At 39.0% G+C, this 15,654-nt stretch overlaps 1 protein-coding gene across 2 annotated transcripts in view; it reads right to left on the reverse strand.

Annotated features, from left to right (window-relative positions):
- Nucleotides 1-15,654, reverse strand: part of LOC124605365 (NAD-dependent protein deacetylase sirtuin-3-like) — an 83,787-nt gene that overhangs the window by 21,025 nt on the left and 47,108 nt on the right. The window contains exons 4-5 of one of the 2 annotated variants that reach the window (XM_047136993.1): nucleotides 6,765-7,000; nucleotides 1,899-2,045 (exon numbers count right to left, since the gene is read on the reverse strand). In XM_047136993.1, coding sequence (XP_046992949.1) covers nucleotides 1,899-2,045; nucleotides 6,765-7,000 — 383 coding nt within the window. Of the gene's footprint in view, nucleotides 1-1,893; nucleotides 2,046-6,764; nucleotides 7,001-15,654 lie in introns of both variants that reach the window. The other variant, XM_047136994.1, reaches the window with a different exon arrangement.

Below are 15,654 nucleotides of genomic sequence, written 5' to 3' on the forward strand. Positions count from 1 at the left end.
GTAGCTGATTCAATTGTAACTGTAGTTATTCTGCAGCTCTTTCTTTCAGGAGAAAAAAAAAGGCCTAGGGAAATAACAGGGATAGGATAGATACAGCTTTGACCAGGCTGGGTGCTTCAGGTAATTATCGCAAACAATATTGTACATGAGGGGGCAGATTGAGGGATGATGCACCAGTCACATCCATGTGTGAAAGGCTCTCTCATCTGAGTAATCTCACAAGCTCTGAATTAACACATCCCATGGAACACTTCATCCAGGGCTTATCATAACACTCAAAGAGAGGTATGATTTGAGCACTAGTTTTACAACTGTTTTCAGCAATGTAGTGATATTGCAGCTGAGTTTAAAATACTAGTTACTTGGTAATCATCTCAAAGAGTTGTGTACCAGTCTTGAAATATTGTATCCATGACTGCTACCTAGGAATAAGAAAAATGGTTCAAATGGCTCTGAGCACTATGGGACTCAACTTCTGAGGTCATTAGTCCCCTAGAACTTAGAACTAGTTAAACCTAACTAACCTAAGGACATTACAAACACCCATGCCCGAGGCAGGATTCGAACCTGCGACCGTAGCGGTCCTGCGGTTCCAGACTGCAGCGCCTTTAACCGCACGGCCACTTCGGCCGGCCTAGGAATAAGATCTTGGTCTTTCCCGTCTCAGCTCACACATTATGTCTTGTACTTATATACTGCCTTTGAACTTGTTGGGTTTTCTACATGCTTTTGTTGACAGTTTTTGAAGCACTGAAGGTATTGCATATGTCTAAACTGAAGCTCTCAGACTTGCAGCATATCCTCAATCTCTTCACTGGTTTGGAAGATTTTACTGTAATCTAATCTTCTGGTCTAGCTCAAATATTATTGCTGCACTTTCAATTAATTTTAATACTTCTTTTGCTACAGCCAAACTCGAATTTCAAGATTAGCTCCCCTTTTTCTAGTATTGTGTAGTGATAGTGTCTATCACTGCAATTACAGAAGTAACCTAAATTAGCCCTTATTTTGTTGTGGAATAAATCCCACATAAAGATAACACTGACATGCCACCTGCTGATCTCCAGTCCTAATGATTCTATGGCAGTCTGTACATTTGTCAATTGTGACAGAAAACTTTTGCATGATGTATTCTGTTTAAGAGATTTGTTACTAAGGGATTTCTACATCAGATTTTGTGATAAAATAACTCAAAAATCAGAATTACTCAGTAACAATAGTTATACGATTTAAATGTAGCTTTTAAGTTTAGATACTTTGAGAAATGAAATTTATTTATGAGAGAAAATGAAATTTGTTTATGAAAGACAATACATAATGACCCCTGAGCTGGAATTCTAATTTTAATTTTATGTAGCTTTACACTGAAAAAAGGTTATGAAGTGTTTCACATTGTAGTCCTTGGATAAATAGTTCCTGGTTAACTTGCTAAGTCAAATTTGGATAAAACCTTAAGCTTTCAATGACTGTGTAATCATTGTCAGGGGCTAACATAAGCCAGACTTTGCCCTTGACAATGGTGATGGAAGCAATCACTGAATGCTTGGAATCTTATCCAAACTTGATGTAGCATGTTAACCGAGAATTTTATGTTGAAAACTTTATATTAATAGTTGACACCCGAAAAACTTCATAATTATGAAAACTGCAAACTCTCAAAGTATTAGCATTTTGCCTACATAATCAGCAACCAATTTCAAAACAGGAAGGAAGAAAGATAAGTACATGATGTCTCATCAGCATCAGTTTCATTAGAGAACCATCACAGCAATCACCTTGAGTGGTTTACGCAAACATCAAAATACATACATTAAGATGACTGCACAGAGATTGTAGTCCCTATTCCTTGAGAATGGGCAGTTTCATCCAGAATTTGTAGTAGCTCGTATTTACTTTACATTTCCCATTTGTGCAGCGAATTACTTCCTCTCGGAAGATAGCTTCTCTTGTTTCATCAGGGTCATGCTCCTTGAAACAAGAAATGCAGGATGCTGAGGAAAAGCCTCCATGTGCTTCAACCAATTTCTCTGGAGGCAAACCAGCCACTGAAATAACATAAAATAAGAATCTTTTGCATATCTGTCAGTGACATTCTTATCCATAGATACGCATTCTTGTATTATATAAAAAACAACTCAGTATTTGGGTAGAAAGATAATAATTTGTCTTTGTGCTTCCAAATATCAAACTTTTCTAATGCAATATTTTTTCTAACAACTAATTATGTATATAACCTCTTATAATTATTCCATCCCCACTATTCTCTACCTTACTTTTTCCTTAATCTCAGTTCCCTAAATTTTTGATTATTGCTCTCTAACTAGCAAAGTTTGTTCTGATTTCAGCAGTGGTAATTGTCATTAATGAGAATATAGTTTTTCATAGCTTCATGCTTGAATAAATGCTTCACATAGTTGTTGCCATGTTAGATTTGTCAGTCTCGAGCTTTGAATGATTCCCTTCATCATTATCATTGGGAGATATTTCAGTAGGCTGTTTGGTAATTTAGTTAGTCAATTTATTTCATGGAGATGGCATGGAGTAATTAATGTTTGTTATAAGTTATCAGGGGCCAGGAAATGATGTGGGGGAGCCTCTGCAAACACTTTGTGACTCTGGCAAGAAAGAACAGGGGTGATACACAATTACAAGAACTCAGCAAGAGAGTTCACTTAGCCTCTGTCACCTCAATTTTCGAACTTCCTAGCTACATGTGGTGCACCAGTTAAGCCGGACAACTCAGCAGATAGTTGGATAACCAACCCTAGCAGAAAACTGAGTTGGTGAACACACATGATTTGGAGGTTAGTCGAAGTAAACAGGAAACCACTGTTGAAATTTTTCCCATGAGAACATCATGGCTTTGCTCAATTCTGCATTATCTAGAGCTTCAAGTCTCCCAAGTTGGATATCCAGGGTGGGGAGTGGGAGGCACAGGATTGACAAAACAAACATTACGATGCAAATGATCCCATGGCACTGTAAGAAAGATTGCAACATAGAGTGTGTGTGGACTGTTTCAGACTGGAAAACTTGCCATAGTAGAAAGACAAATGAGCACAAATGACCTGGATATTCTTGGGCTTAGTGAGACACACCAGAGAACTGGCCATTTCATGATGCTAGGAAGGAACACTGTGAACTTTTCAGCAAGTAATGACCAAACCAGAAATGGTGTTGCAACAGTTGTTCCTAGAAATCTGAACAACTGTGTTATCAGTTGTAAACCTGTTAATGACAGCATAATATCCACAAAATTGAGTGCTTCTCCATGAAAACTCAACATCATTCAGATCTATGTCCCTACTGCTGTGGCATTAGATGAGAAGATAGAGGATTTCTATGAACAGTGAGACAAGTCCTTAGTAAGATCCCTAAGAAAGAGCAGCCAGTAATTCAAGGAGACTTCAATACTAAAATTGCAGATACTATCCATGACACATGCTTAAAATCTTTGGTTCGACCTTATGGTGTAGGTGAGGAAAATGATCAAGGGAAGTACTTGCTCGATTTCTGTGAGAGTAATGACATGAGGGATTGTAACATTATATTCCAACATAACCTGGTGACTGATCCAGCAATCAGATTGACTTCATCCTAGTGTGAAGATGTTGGAAGGTTTTGATCTCAGACTGTGAGACCTTCCCTACAGCTGACTGTCCATGAATATGTGGATTAAGCTCAAACCCACCAAGAAGAAGCGAGATAGACAACTACAACTCACAATCAAGGGGGCTATTTGGGAATCTGGTGAGCTTGTAAGTTAAAAACTCCATAACTTCAGTCTTGATAAGGAAGTGCCAGCATCAAAAACATGGGTCTGAATGAAGGAGATTGTTCCTCATCACTTCTGACACCAGAACGACCACAAAATGCATAACATCCTTGGATATCACAATCCACACCACAATTAAAAGAAGAAAGAAGCAATCTGAAGGAAACTGGTATCCGCATTACCCAGGAGCAAGATAGATATAAAAACCTCTGTAGAGAAATACAACAGAATTGTAGAAAGGACAGGTATCATTTCATTAAAGGCATCTGCAATGAGATAGAACAACATCACTATCACAATGAAGTATGTGATCTCTTCAAGAAACTCAGCAGCATCACCAGTGAATTTAATCCTCATATTGGTGTGGTACACAATGAGAATGGCAACTCTAAGCAGACAAGGAAGATGCTGTTGTGAGATGGAAATATTACTGTGAAAAGTTGTATTCTGGAATTAACAGCAGTACAGACAGTCAATCAGTTAGCAACTTACATCAGAACTGACAGTCTTATGCAAGAAAATAGAGAACACAATTCAACATCTGAAGGATTATGAATCCCTGGCCTAACAGTATTCTGGGGAGATGATTAAAGAAATAGGGCAGGCAGGTGTTGATGCACTGCATTCATTGTGTGCTAGAACATGGCAAACTTGAGAATAGTCAGAAGACTGGCCAAAGTTTCTCATCATTATCCTATACAAGCAAGGGTCAATCAGGAACTGCTCCAACTACCAAACTATCTATCTCATATCCCACGACAGCAAAATTTTGCTTTACATCTTGAAGCCGTGTTTGAAGCCATATATTCACCCTCACATATCCACAGAACAAACAGGTTTTGTTGAAAGAAAAGGAACACAGGAACATATTCTCAACATGTGACAAATAACTGAGAAATTGTGAGATTTCTGTGTTGGAAAAGTTTTGGCATGCAACTGCAGAGTCCAGTGTCTAACCACACTTGAAAGCACTGATCAGAAGTCTATACACCAATCACCAAACAGCTGTGAAGAAAAGTGCTAGCATGTCTGATTTCTTCAGTGTATCAAAACATGTCAGATGGGGTTGCATTCTATCCTCCAAACTGTCCAACATAGTTGGACTAAAGGCATCTCAATTGGTGACAGAAGTATTAACAATCTTGGATTTGCTGATGACACTGTGCTCTTAGCTATTAGCAACGATGAACTTGCAGACTTACTAAAAAACATAAAGGACATTAGCCTATCATATGGGCTAGACATCAACCTCAGCAAGCAGAAAGTCATGATAACTGATTGAGGAGCACAGGATCAACTCACAGGTTGATTAAAGGAACTTGAAGTTACGCATTCTTCTATCTATCTTGGGTCAACCATCAACCATCTGCAGCATTGGAAACTGGGAAGATGAGATAAGAAGATGGATTGTGCTAGAGCGAGTAACTATGAAGAAGCTCACTAAGATCTTACACAACAGAGCAATAATGAATGCCACAGAGATCCAGCTTCTTGAAACACTCTTGTTTTCCATTTTCTTTTATAGCTGTGAAACATGGAACCTTGAGACCAGAGGCAAGCAGTGTATTGACGCATTTGAGCTTGTTGCGGGCACAGGCTGCTGTGCATAAAATGGACCAAACAAAGAACAAATGTGTCCATTATTGAGCAACTCAGTTTCTCCAAGCTCCTTTTCTTTGTATCAACCAAAAAATTATCCAGTTCTTTGGCCATATTGTGAGAAAAGGTAGAGAAAATCTAGAGAAAATATTACGGAAGATTGAGGGCAAGAGGCTATGGGGAAACTCAGCGTGCAGGTGGATGGATCAGATCAAGGAGCTGTCCAGTCTACCTCTTCAGCGGGCTCTAAGAGAAGCTAGTAACCATCTTGGATGGAACCTCTTGCTTCATACAGTCACAACGCTCAGCAATGAGTACAGTGACATGTGATGATGATGATGATGACCAGTTATCAGTTACTTCCTTTAGCTCAACATATTTAATTGGTAATTTTTCTGAATAAGAGATTTTTCTGAATTAGATATTTTATTATGTTCCACATTTCTGTCATTAATCACCCATAGAATGGAAATTAGGAAGAACATTTCGGCTGTCATGAGAATGCTTCCCAAAACATCCTCTAGTAGTCTTTTCCTTAACCCCAAATGACAAGGCAATATCAATATCAAAATTGTTTTAAAATCTTGTGTTATGACTGTCCAAATCACAGTTCAGCTGAAACTGATTTTTACTGTCTACAACACAAATCATTAAGGAGTAAATGTATTGGGAAATGAGTGTGAGTACCAATATTCTGGAAGAAGTCTCTGCAAAATGTGCACTTATCTACTGTGCACAATTTTCTTACTACTCACTTCTGCTGAATAAATACTTTATTGACTTTAGATGGACTTTTCCAAAGGGTAGTTCCTTAAGATAACAAGAAGTGCATTAAGCTAAAAACTTCATGTTTAGGTAAATACAAAGACAAATACTTTTAAGTGTAAAATGTTGTGAACTGATCTTCTTGATTAGTTTACATATATGTTGACTCCCTTTTAACTTTTTATCTGCTGGGACATCATAAGATTTTATACATACTGTTTCATTTCAATTTAATTACCATTAGTCTACTTCTTGTATTAGCATAAAATTTTTGCTTGTTTGAATGTGTGTAACAGTGAACTAGTTATAGGCCTGTTCAGCTATCACACATGTTATTTTTGATCAAGTTGATTTTGGCCCTTGATTAGTATGCTTGTGTCAACAGAAAATACAAACCATTTTTCCCCTACATTAAACTATATGTGTTACAACTCTGCTGATTCAATAAAATAATTGTCTTCAACAAGTGTAAACATATATACATAGGTGGAGCTGGTTATTTAATGAAAACTGTTATTTTCTCCAGGACAAGTTTCTGAAACCATATTTCCTGAGCAATTATTTAATGCAAAGAGAGGTTTATTGTATATCATTTAATTTATTAATAAATGCAATATTTACATACATCTCTTCAAACCGTCAATATTTTGGGTATACATTCTCAGCAGCTTTCCTTTTTCATTTATCAAGCGGGCAAGATAATGTCCAAGATTTGGCCGATACTTTTTGCCAGGATAAAGCTCTTTTGCCAATGAAAGAAATGGTCGTGGGTCCCTCACAAAAAATCCCAAATCAAATATTGCTTCAGGATATGGAAGATTGTACTGCTGGAGGTTATCATACAGTCCAGTTCCAGGAGATCTACAGAAAAGTAGAACATACTTTTGAATAACCAACTGTAAAACACACACACACACACACACACACACACACACACACACACAAAACAAATCGAACAAAAACCACATAAGGATAGAGTGTGCTATGTAAATAAAGGATCTTTTCTGTATTGTATTTGTTCTTGGATAATAAGTCTTTACTCACCAACCGTATTGAGCAAAAAACGGGGGTTTCACATTGATGACTACTGTTCTTTTCATATGTAACCTCTACACCACAAAATCTACATATAAGGAACATTTCTCGTTGTTGTTGTTGTTGTTTTCATTGTTGTGGTCTTCACATCCAAGGACTGATTTGAGCCAGGTCTCCATGCTAGTCTATACTGTGCAAGCCTCTTCATATCTGCATAACTACATCCATTTGAACCTACTTACTGTAGACATGTCTTGATCTCCCTCTGCAATTTTTACCCTCACACTCCCTTCCATTACCAAACTGACAATTCCTTGATGCCTCAGGATGTGTCCTCTCACCTGATCAAATTGCGCCATAAACTTTTACCCCAGTTTGATAGTACCTCCCCATATGTTGCTCAGTCTACCCAACTACTCTTCAGCATCCTTCTATAGCACCACTTTTCAAAAGCTTCTATTCTCTTCTCATCTGAACTAATTACTGTCCAAGTTGCACTTTCTTATAAGGAAACACTCTAGACAAATACCTTCTAGAAAACACTTTCTAATACTTAAATCGATATTACATGTTAACAAACACTTTTTTTCAGAAATGCTTTTCTTGCTTTTGACAATCTAATTTTACACCCTATTTACTTTGGCCATCATCAGTTATTTTACTCCCCAAACAGCAAAACTCGTCTAATACTTTTAGGCTCTCATCTCCTAATTTCATTCTCTCAGTATCATCTAATTTAATCTGACTAAATGCCATTACCCTGATTTTACTTTTGTTCATGTTCATCTTACAATCTCTTTTCATGACAGTATCCATTCTGTTCAATTGTTCTTACAAGTCATTTCCTGTCTCTGACAGAATTATAATGCCACCGTATTATTTTTCAGTTTTTATTGTCTATGGATGTGTAAAGAAATAAATAAAATTGGCAAACTTTCTCTTTCTTCTCTCTGAACTTTATCCAAACTTCTCCTTGGTTGCCTTCACAGCTTACTCAACATATTGACTGAACAACATTGGGCTAGCCTACAACCCTGACTCACATCCTTTCCAACAGTGGTTTCCCAGTTACATCCTGCAAATCTTATTCCAGTCTCATTTCTGCACAAGTTGTAGATAACCTTCCATTTCCTGTCTTTTACCTGTGTTACCTTCAACATTTCAAAAAATGTAGTCCAGTCAACTTTGTCAAAACCTGTCCTAAATCTGTGGGTGATATAAATGTGGGTATGCCTTACTTCCACCTATCTCCTAGGTTAAGCCATAGGAGCAGTATTGCCTGGCATGTTATAAATTTCTCCAGAATCCAAACTGCCTAAGGTTGACTTCTACCTGCTTTCCATTCTCCTGTAAATAATTCACATCAATATTTTGCAACTGTCACTTATTAAAATAACAGTTTGGTAGCATTCATGCCAGTCAGCACCTGACTTTTTTTGGAACTGGAATTATTACATTCTTCCTGAAGGTTGAAGGTATTTTGGTTGCAGCCATACACCTTGTACTTTAGATGATATAGTTTTGTCATGGCTAGTTCTCCCAAGGATCTCAGTAATTCTGATGGAATGTTGCCTATTCCAGGGGCCTTGTTATGACTTAGATCTTTCATTGCTCTGTCAAATTCTTTTCACAGAATCATATCACCCTTTTCATCTTCATCTACATCCTCTTTCCTTTCGATAACACTGTCTTCAAGTTCATTTCCCTTATAGAGCCCCTCTATACATTCCTTCTACCTGTCAGCTCTTCCTTCTATGCTTAGAACTGGCTTGCCATTTGAGCTCTTGACATTTATACAGTTGCTTCTCTTTTCGCCAAAGATCTCTTTAATCTTCATACAGGCAGTATCTATGTTTTCTCCTACTTATAAATACTTTTACAGCATTGCATTTGTCCTCTGATCACTCCTGCTTAGCCATTTTGCATGTTCTGTAAATCTCATTTTCCAGATGTCTGTATTCTCTTTCACCTGAATCATATGCTGCATTTTTATATCATACAAATACAGTAATTTCATTATGAATGTAAGGTCATATTTATTGATATTTCTTTATGCTCCAGTTACTTTTTGTCCATATAATTCTATCATAAACCAATACAACCATGTTACGAGCTCATTTTAGTTTGTTCTTCCACCTACGCTCAATGGAGCACGTTATCATGATTTCATACCGGATACTCTACCTGTGCTGCTAGAACATGTGCTTTACAAGTACGACACAACATGCGGTTCATGCATGATGGAGCTCCTGCATATTTCAGTCGAAGTGTTCGTATGCTTCTCAACAACAGATTTGGTGACCGATGGATTGGTAGAGGCGGACCAATTCCATGGCCTCCATGCTCTCCTGACCTCAACCCTCTTGACTTTCATTTATGGCGGCATTTGAAAGCTCTTGTCTACGCAACCCCAATACCAAAGTAGAGACTCTTTGTGCTCGTATTGTGGACGGCTGTGATACAATACGCCATTCTCCAGGGCTGCGTCAGCATATCAGGGATTCCATGCGATGGAGGGTGGATGCATGTATCCTCGCTAACAGAGGACATTTTGAACATTTCCTGTAACAAAGTGTTTGAAGTCACGCTGGTACGTTCTGTTGCTGTGTGTTTCCATTCCATGATTAATCTGATTTGAAGAGAAGTAATAAAATGAGCTCTAACATGGAAAGTAAGCGTTTCCAGACACATGTCCATATAACATATTTTCTTTCTTCGTTTGTGAGGAATGTTTCCTGAAAGTTTGGCCATGCCTTTTTGTAACACCCTGTACATTCAAATAAATGAATGATGCCCTAAAATATTCGTGCTACTCCACTCCATCATCACTGATGGCTACAGCATTAGGAAATAAATTGTATAATGTTAAAAGTATTATTTTCATCTTCTGCATAAAATCTATTTTTTATATTTATTATCACCATCCATCAAGAGTGCTGGCTCCAACTGAGGCATTTGCTTTCCACTCTTCTCACTGTATGATGTCTTTTTTTTCTGCAAAAAAGATATTATTTGAAAAATCCAGTCCAGTTTATCATCACAGGGAAAATATCAGCTGTGTCTTATTTCTCAGTTACATTATCTCATTTATTACTAAATAATTTAATATTTTTATTCATGTAACTGGCAATGTTACAGTATAGCTGGAAGTGGTCATTCAGTGACATGGCATTCAACAGATTTCATTATTAAAGTATATGATGGTATGGGGCACTTAATTAAAAAAATACGCCTGACTGATTAAGCAGTGAAACTTTGATATTAAAGCTATGAGACATCTAAGTAATGGCTTACTTGAAGTTCATACACTGACACTGCAAATCTGCCTGACTGCCCCTTTTTTGGGCTAAGAATATTCTCAATGAATGTACAGAGTTGCCTCAGAATGTGATACCATAAGACATAATACAGTAACATCATATTAATTATTTTGGAGTCATGTCTACGAGCAACTGAATAAATTAAATCTATATTTTGCCATAAGTGTTTTGCCTAAATTTATCAAGAAGCATATCCAGTAGCAGTGAGTGCTGATGCTGCACTATTTGTGTGTTTGATTTTCTGCTGGTGAACCTGTTCTTCTAGATTCACCACCTTAATCACCCATCATCAACTGTGCATACAAGATCCTATGTTTCACCAGAACTGTTGATGTATGATGTCCTTCAACCTATGCTGCCAGTTTCTTGTGTATTTTTCACACAATACCTCAACAATGTAGCTCATTATCATCATCAAGTGCTCTCTGGCACCTCCGTTTCCACGCCTCCCTTTCCATCCATGGATATGCACCTCCATTTCTACAACAGTAACCTGCAAACCCCTGTATGGTATGTAGTGATGGGTACATAGTCTACCAGAATCACGTTTGCCCTTTCTATCATTTTCAGGTGCTACATGGGAAGCAAGACTGTCAGTAGCTTTATGTTTGGGTCCAAACTTCTCTAATTTTAGTATCATAGTGATTATACAAGATATACGTTGCAAGAGGTATATTTCCTGGCTCATTTTGAACAGAAGACACTCAGAATTTTATGAGTAAAGCTTCTCGTGAAGTGTAATGTCCTTCTTGTAAATTCTCCCACTACAATTTTTTGGGCATTTCTTTGACATTTCTGCACTGACAAACAAATCCATGTTTAAGTGTGCTGCTCTTGTTTGACCCTTTTCTACCTCTTTTGTTAAGCTAACTTGGTAAAGGACCCCAGGCTGACAAACAATACTCAAGAATTGGTAAAATGAGCATTTTGTGAGAAACTTCTTTCATACATGAATCACTCTACCATAGAATTGTCCCAATAAATTTGAGAATGTTATTTGGAAGACATATCTTTGTGCAAATAAAAATGACTGATTCAGCTATGTATGGAGTACAATCTTGATGTAGCATGATATTCAAGAAACCTACAGCCACAGCAATCAAATAAGACCCAAAATACATGAAATCTGAATAGTACTGAAATACCACATAGAAAGGATGGAAGTGTCACATCCACAAAGCCTAATACCCTGATCTTGTCACCAGCTTTTACAGTGGAAAATGATACAGAAATAACAACAATTGGGCTTTCCAACATCAGTTTATAAGTCTCCAAATTCTCTTTTCTCTTTCAACAGACTGAACAACTTCAGAAATCAGAAAGTAAACTTTGTAGTAGGAGATTTTAATTGACACAGCAGTAAGTGGTGATATGAGTTCAGTAATGACATGTAAAAGATGAGCCAGACAGTAGGGGTTTTACTTTATTATATGAGCTTTCAAACAGTAACTTCATTTTTGCAGCCACAGCTGGCTGCGTTGGCTGCCTGTAAATTTTTTCGTCCCACAGTTTAGCAACAGGAAGTCAGTACCGAGGAAGGGCACCTTGTTCACGCGCCTCCCTCATGTGCTTATGAGGTAACGCCGTTCCAGATGTCACTTAGCAGGCAACGGTCTGGAAAGTTCCATTGCAGCCCCCACAGGTTTCTTGGTCCCGACCAATCAGGGTGAAGGAAGCCATGTGGTGCGTCGAATATACCCGGCCACTCATCGCCGGGCCCCACTCTCTTGTCTTCTCGAGCTCTTGGATGCGCACCCTGTAGCAGTGAACATCTCCTGCTTCTCCCGGTGCTGCGGCATCGGGGACTTAGTTTTCGCAGCCGGCATGCTGCTCGGACTGACCCGATTGGCCGAAGCCAACTTTCGTTAGCTTCGCGAACTATGTTTTGCCAAACTCTATGCTCTGGCTCACCCTTGCCTCCCTAGGTCTGGCTATATGACCCCTTTTAAACATGCTTTCGCCAATAAATGGCCTTTGTCTAAATATTATCCTATTCATTCCATAACGCCCACTGCCTTCCCAACTGCCCATCCTGTACAACTGGTGTCAGAAGTGCAGATCTGTTCCCGTAGCAACTTTGTCGCTACATTAAATTCTTTCCATCGCCATGCACTTTGCGCATGGAATGCGCCAACTGGGCGCCATGTTTCCTCCATGCAGGCCGTGGCTGCGCCACTAAACATGCACAGGGCGTGCGCTGCAGCGAGGCAGCCCACGCTAGTCATCCACGTGAGCTGGACACTGCTTTGCTGCCCGTTGCCTGAGTTCAAGGGGCCTGCACTGCACGGGCCACCGTCATCCGTCGCTGCGCCAGCCGCCGCAGCCGCTGACGCACCGCCCACCATCGCCCACCGCTTTCACCAATGCACCAGGGGCCTACTGCCATCGCAAACCGGCCGAGCCAGCGCCATCCACCACCAACACATTTGCTGCCACCCGACGGTCTGGATGCCGCCACCGCCAGCTGCCGCCCGCCGGTCACCACTCCACCACAGAGGCACCTGCCTCACAAGACCCACTTGATGCCTTAAATGCACAAATGTGCCAATTTTTCACACAAAATCAGGAGCTACTTGAACAAAACCACGTCTTTAAACAGACGCTGGAAGCTAGTGTGCGAACTTCCGTATCTGTGGCTAGCTCCACCCCTGTAACAAATGCTCAAACTGTGACAAATAACACTAATCCTGTCTAATGCAAATGCCACAATTGCTGCAGTGAACTGACACAGCTGATGAAACTTTACCATAAAAACACGATAGGAATACACCTTTGTAACTGCCAGTAGATCAGTGACTACATGCTGCCATCTACCTGTCATTTGAAATACATTCTATTACATGTATGTTTTGCTAAATGATCACACAATGATAATAACAAGAATAGGTATGTCCAAGTTAAACAACAAATTTGTTACTCTAAAGTAAGAGGAGTCTTCCTCAAGTGCTATTTTATTGTTTTCATAATTCGATGTTGAACAGACAACAAGGTAAGTTTTTATGGTACCATGTATTTCTGTATATTAAATGCCATGGAAGGAGTCACATAAATATCGCCGCTTTTGTCTACAGCTGTTCACATGCATCGGGTTCCGCCCCTCCCTGTCAGCTGGTGATGCGGCCCCCTTCCTTCCCTCTCTCCTGCCCACCGAGTGAGTGGCCATTACCATTCCCCTTCTCCTGGCCCCCACCTCAGCTGTTGGCGCGAGCAACACCTGCACCTCACCCCTAGCCCCTCATGACCCCCCCCCCCCCCTCCCCACTTCGCCCTGCAGGCCACGTTCCTCAGCCACGCTACGCCTTCATACATTCGTACCCTTGTAGCATAACCTGTAAACGTAAAGGGATGGTTATAGAAATAAATTCACCAGCTTAATATTGCCCTACAGATTTTACTAGTCTTATCTAAAGATGGGGATCTATTTGTGTTGTCTATTTGAGTTTTCAGTAAGGAACAAAATCATGAGAGAGAAGAAGTTTTTCCTTGTACGCATTGTCTAAACCATAAGGAATATAAAATGTTGGAATTTCAGATCAATCTCTGGCTATGTTGTATTACCACTCTTGCAGTTAATAAATGGATCTATATGGCATCAAGGAAGCTGGCCCTTGCGTGATATTTGTCCTGTAAATGACCGCTGTGTGGGGAACGCGTTAGCCAAGGAGTTGGATTTGGAATGCCATCGCAAAATACAATTTATTTAGAAGTTTAAAACCTACCAGTTACCTAAATCTTAGAAGGACAGGGTATCTAAATGAATAAATGAGTCATGATAATTTTGCAAACTTTAACTATTAAGTTATCTGAGTTCCTTGAAAACATCCCCCATGCATAACTGTCGTGGACAACATAAGCTAACTCTGGAAGGAAATTTTGTGACTGTACCGAGGAACTAAACTCCATGGGTAGCAAGAGGTCGGACCCAGTGTGAACGCCAGTACTAACACTGAGCCAGTTGAAACTGGATGCAGCCATACTGTCAGCTGTGCTGTCAGCAACTTACAATCTCACAAGCGGACGCGTATCACACCTTCGCACCTCAAGCTGCATTGAATCTCAATGCAGAATTCTTAAACATTATATAACGAAGCCTTTGAATAACTTTATGCACATTTTCAATACTTAGGAACTTACTTTCCTTCCAATACACTTTACACATGACAACTGGACTCTAATTTTATTAAAAACAAAAGCACCAACAGGGAAGTCAAATCGACGTCTTCGAGATGCAACTAGCTTTGTCGAGCCACCAATAATGATTATATGGAAGCACGTAGGTGAGAGAATTAAAGAAAGGAACAACAATAATACCCTTGAACAATTGACTGGGAGACTGATAATCACCAATATTGGCAAATAAAAATCACCACAGGAAACAGCGTATCACATGTTTAATAATTATTGGTCTGTTCATTGAAGGAGACATAAAACCACTTTTCATCAGAGCCTTGTTAAAGGAAGTATTAATGTGACATTACACTATTCCACAGCATTAAACATAATATTGCCATGACTTAATGACAGTTTTCTTGCACATAGAAGTACCAAAGACTATCAGTTGGTATGAAAATATAAACGAGAGCATAAAGGAATACCAGGGGATTCTTACATTAATTTTGCTACCAAATTTTCTTGGAGAATAAGGGAATTTTGTGAAAAGGAAATGATATTTTGTACTTTTGTTTCTGTCGCAGTTTTGCTACCACTTGTATCTCTATGACGAGTTTCCAATTATTTATGTCTAATTACTTGTGTCCAGTTACTTATGTCAATGCATTATTTTTACTATTGTTCATTTTTTCCATGTCTCATTTATGCAATTATCAAATGTTTAGAGAGTTTTAGCTAGAGTCTGCCAGTACCAGTAATTTAGTATTTGTATCAACCGAGTGTTTCCAGAGTCACTGTGTTACTAGAAAGATGAGGATAATTATTTTTGTGGGATTATTTAAGTGTTTAGTAATAATGATGCCTTAGGTAAGAAATTATTTTGAAAGAGTAATTTAAGAGGTAGCCATGTTTTATTTCATTTGTATTTGAATGTTTATCTGGAGGGAAATACCACATGCCTACCCCCATGATAGGTAACATAAACAGAGTGAATCATGCACACAGAACGAGTAAGCTTTGGCCATATACCTAGTCTGTTGGATGAACAAG

The sequence above is a fragment of the Schistocerca americana genome, chromosome 3 (assembly GCF_021461395.2).
Source record: "Schistocerca americana isolate TAMUIC-IGC-003095 chromosome 3, iqSchAmer2.1, whole genome shotgun sequence".
Classification (NCBI taxonomy): Eukaryota; Metazoa; Arthropoda; class Insecta; order Orthoptera; family Acrididae; genus Schistocerca; species Schistocerca americana.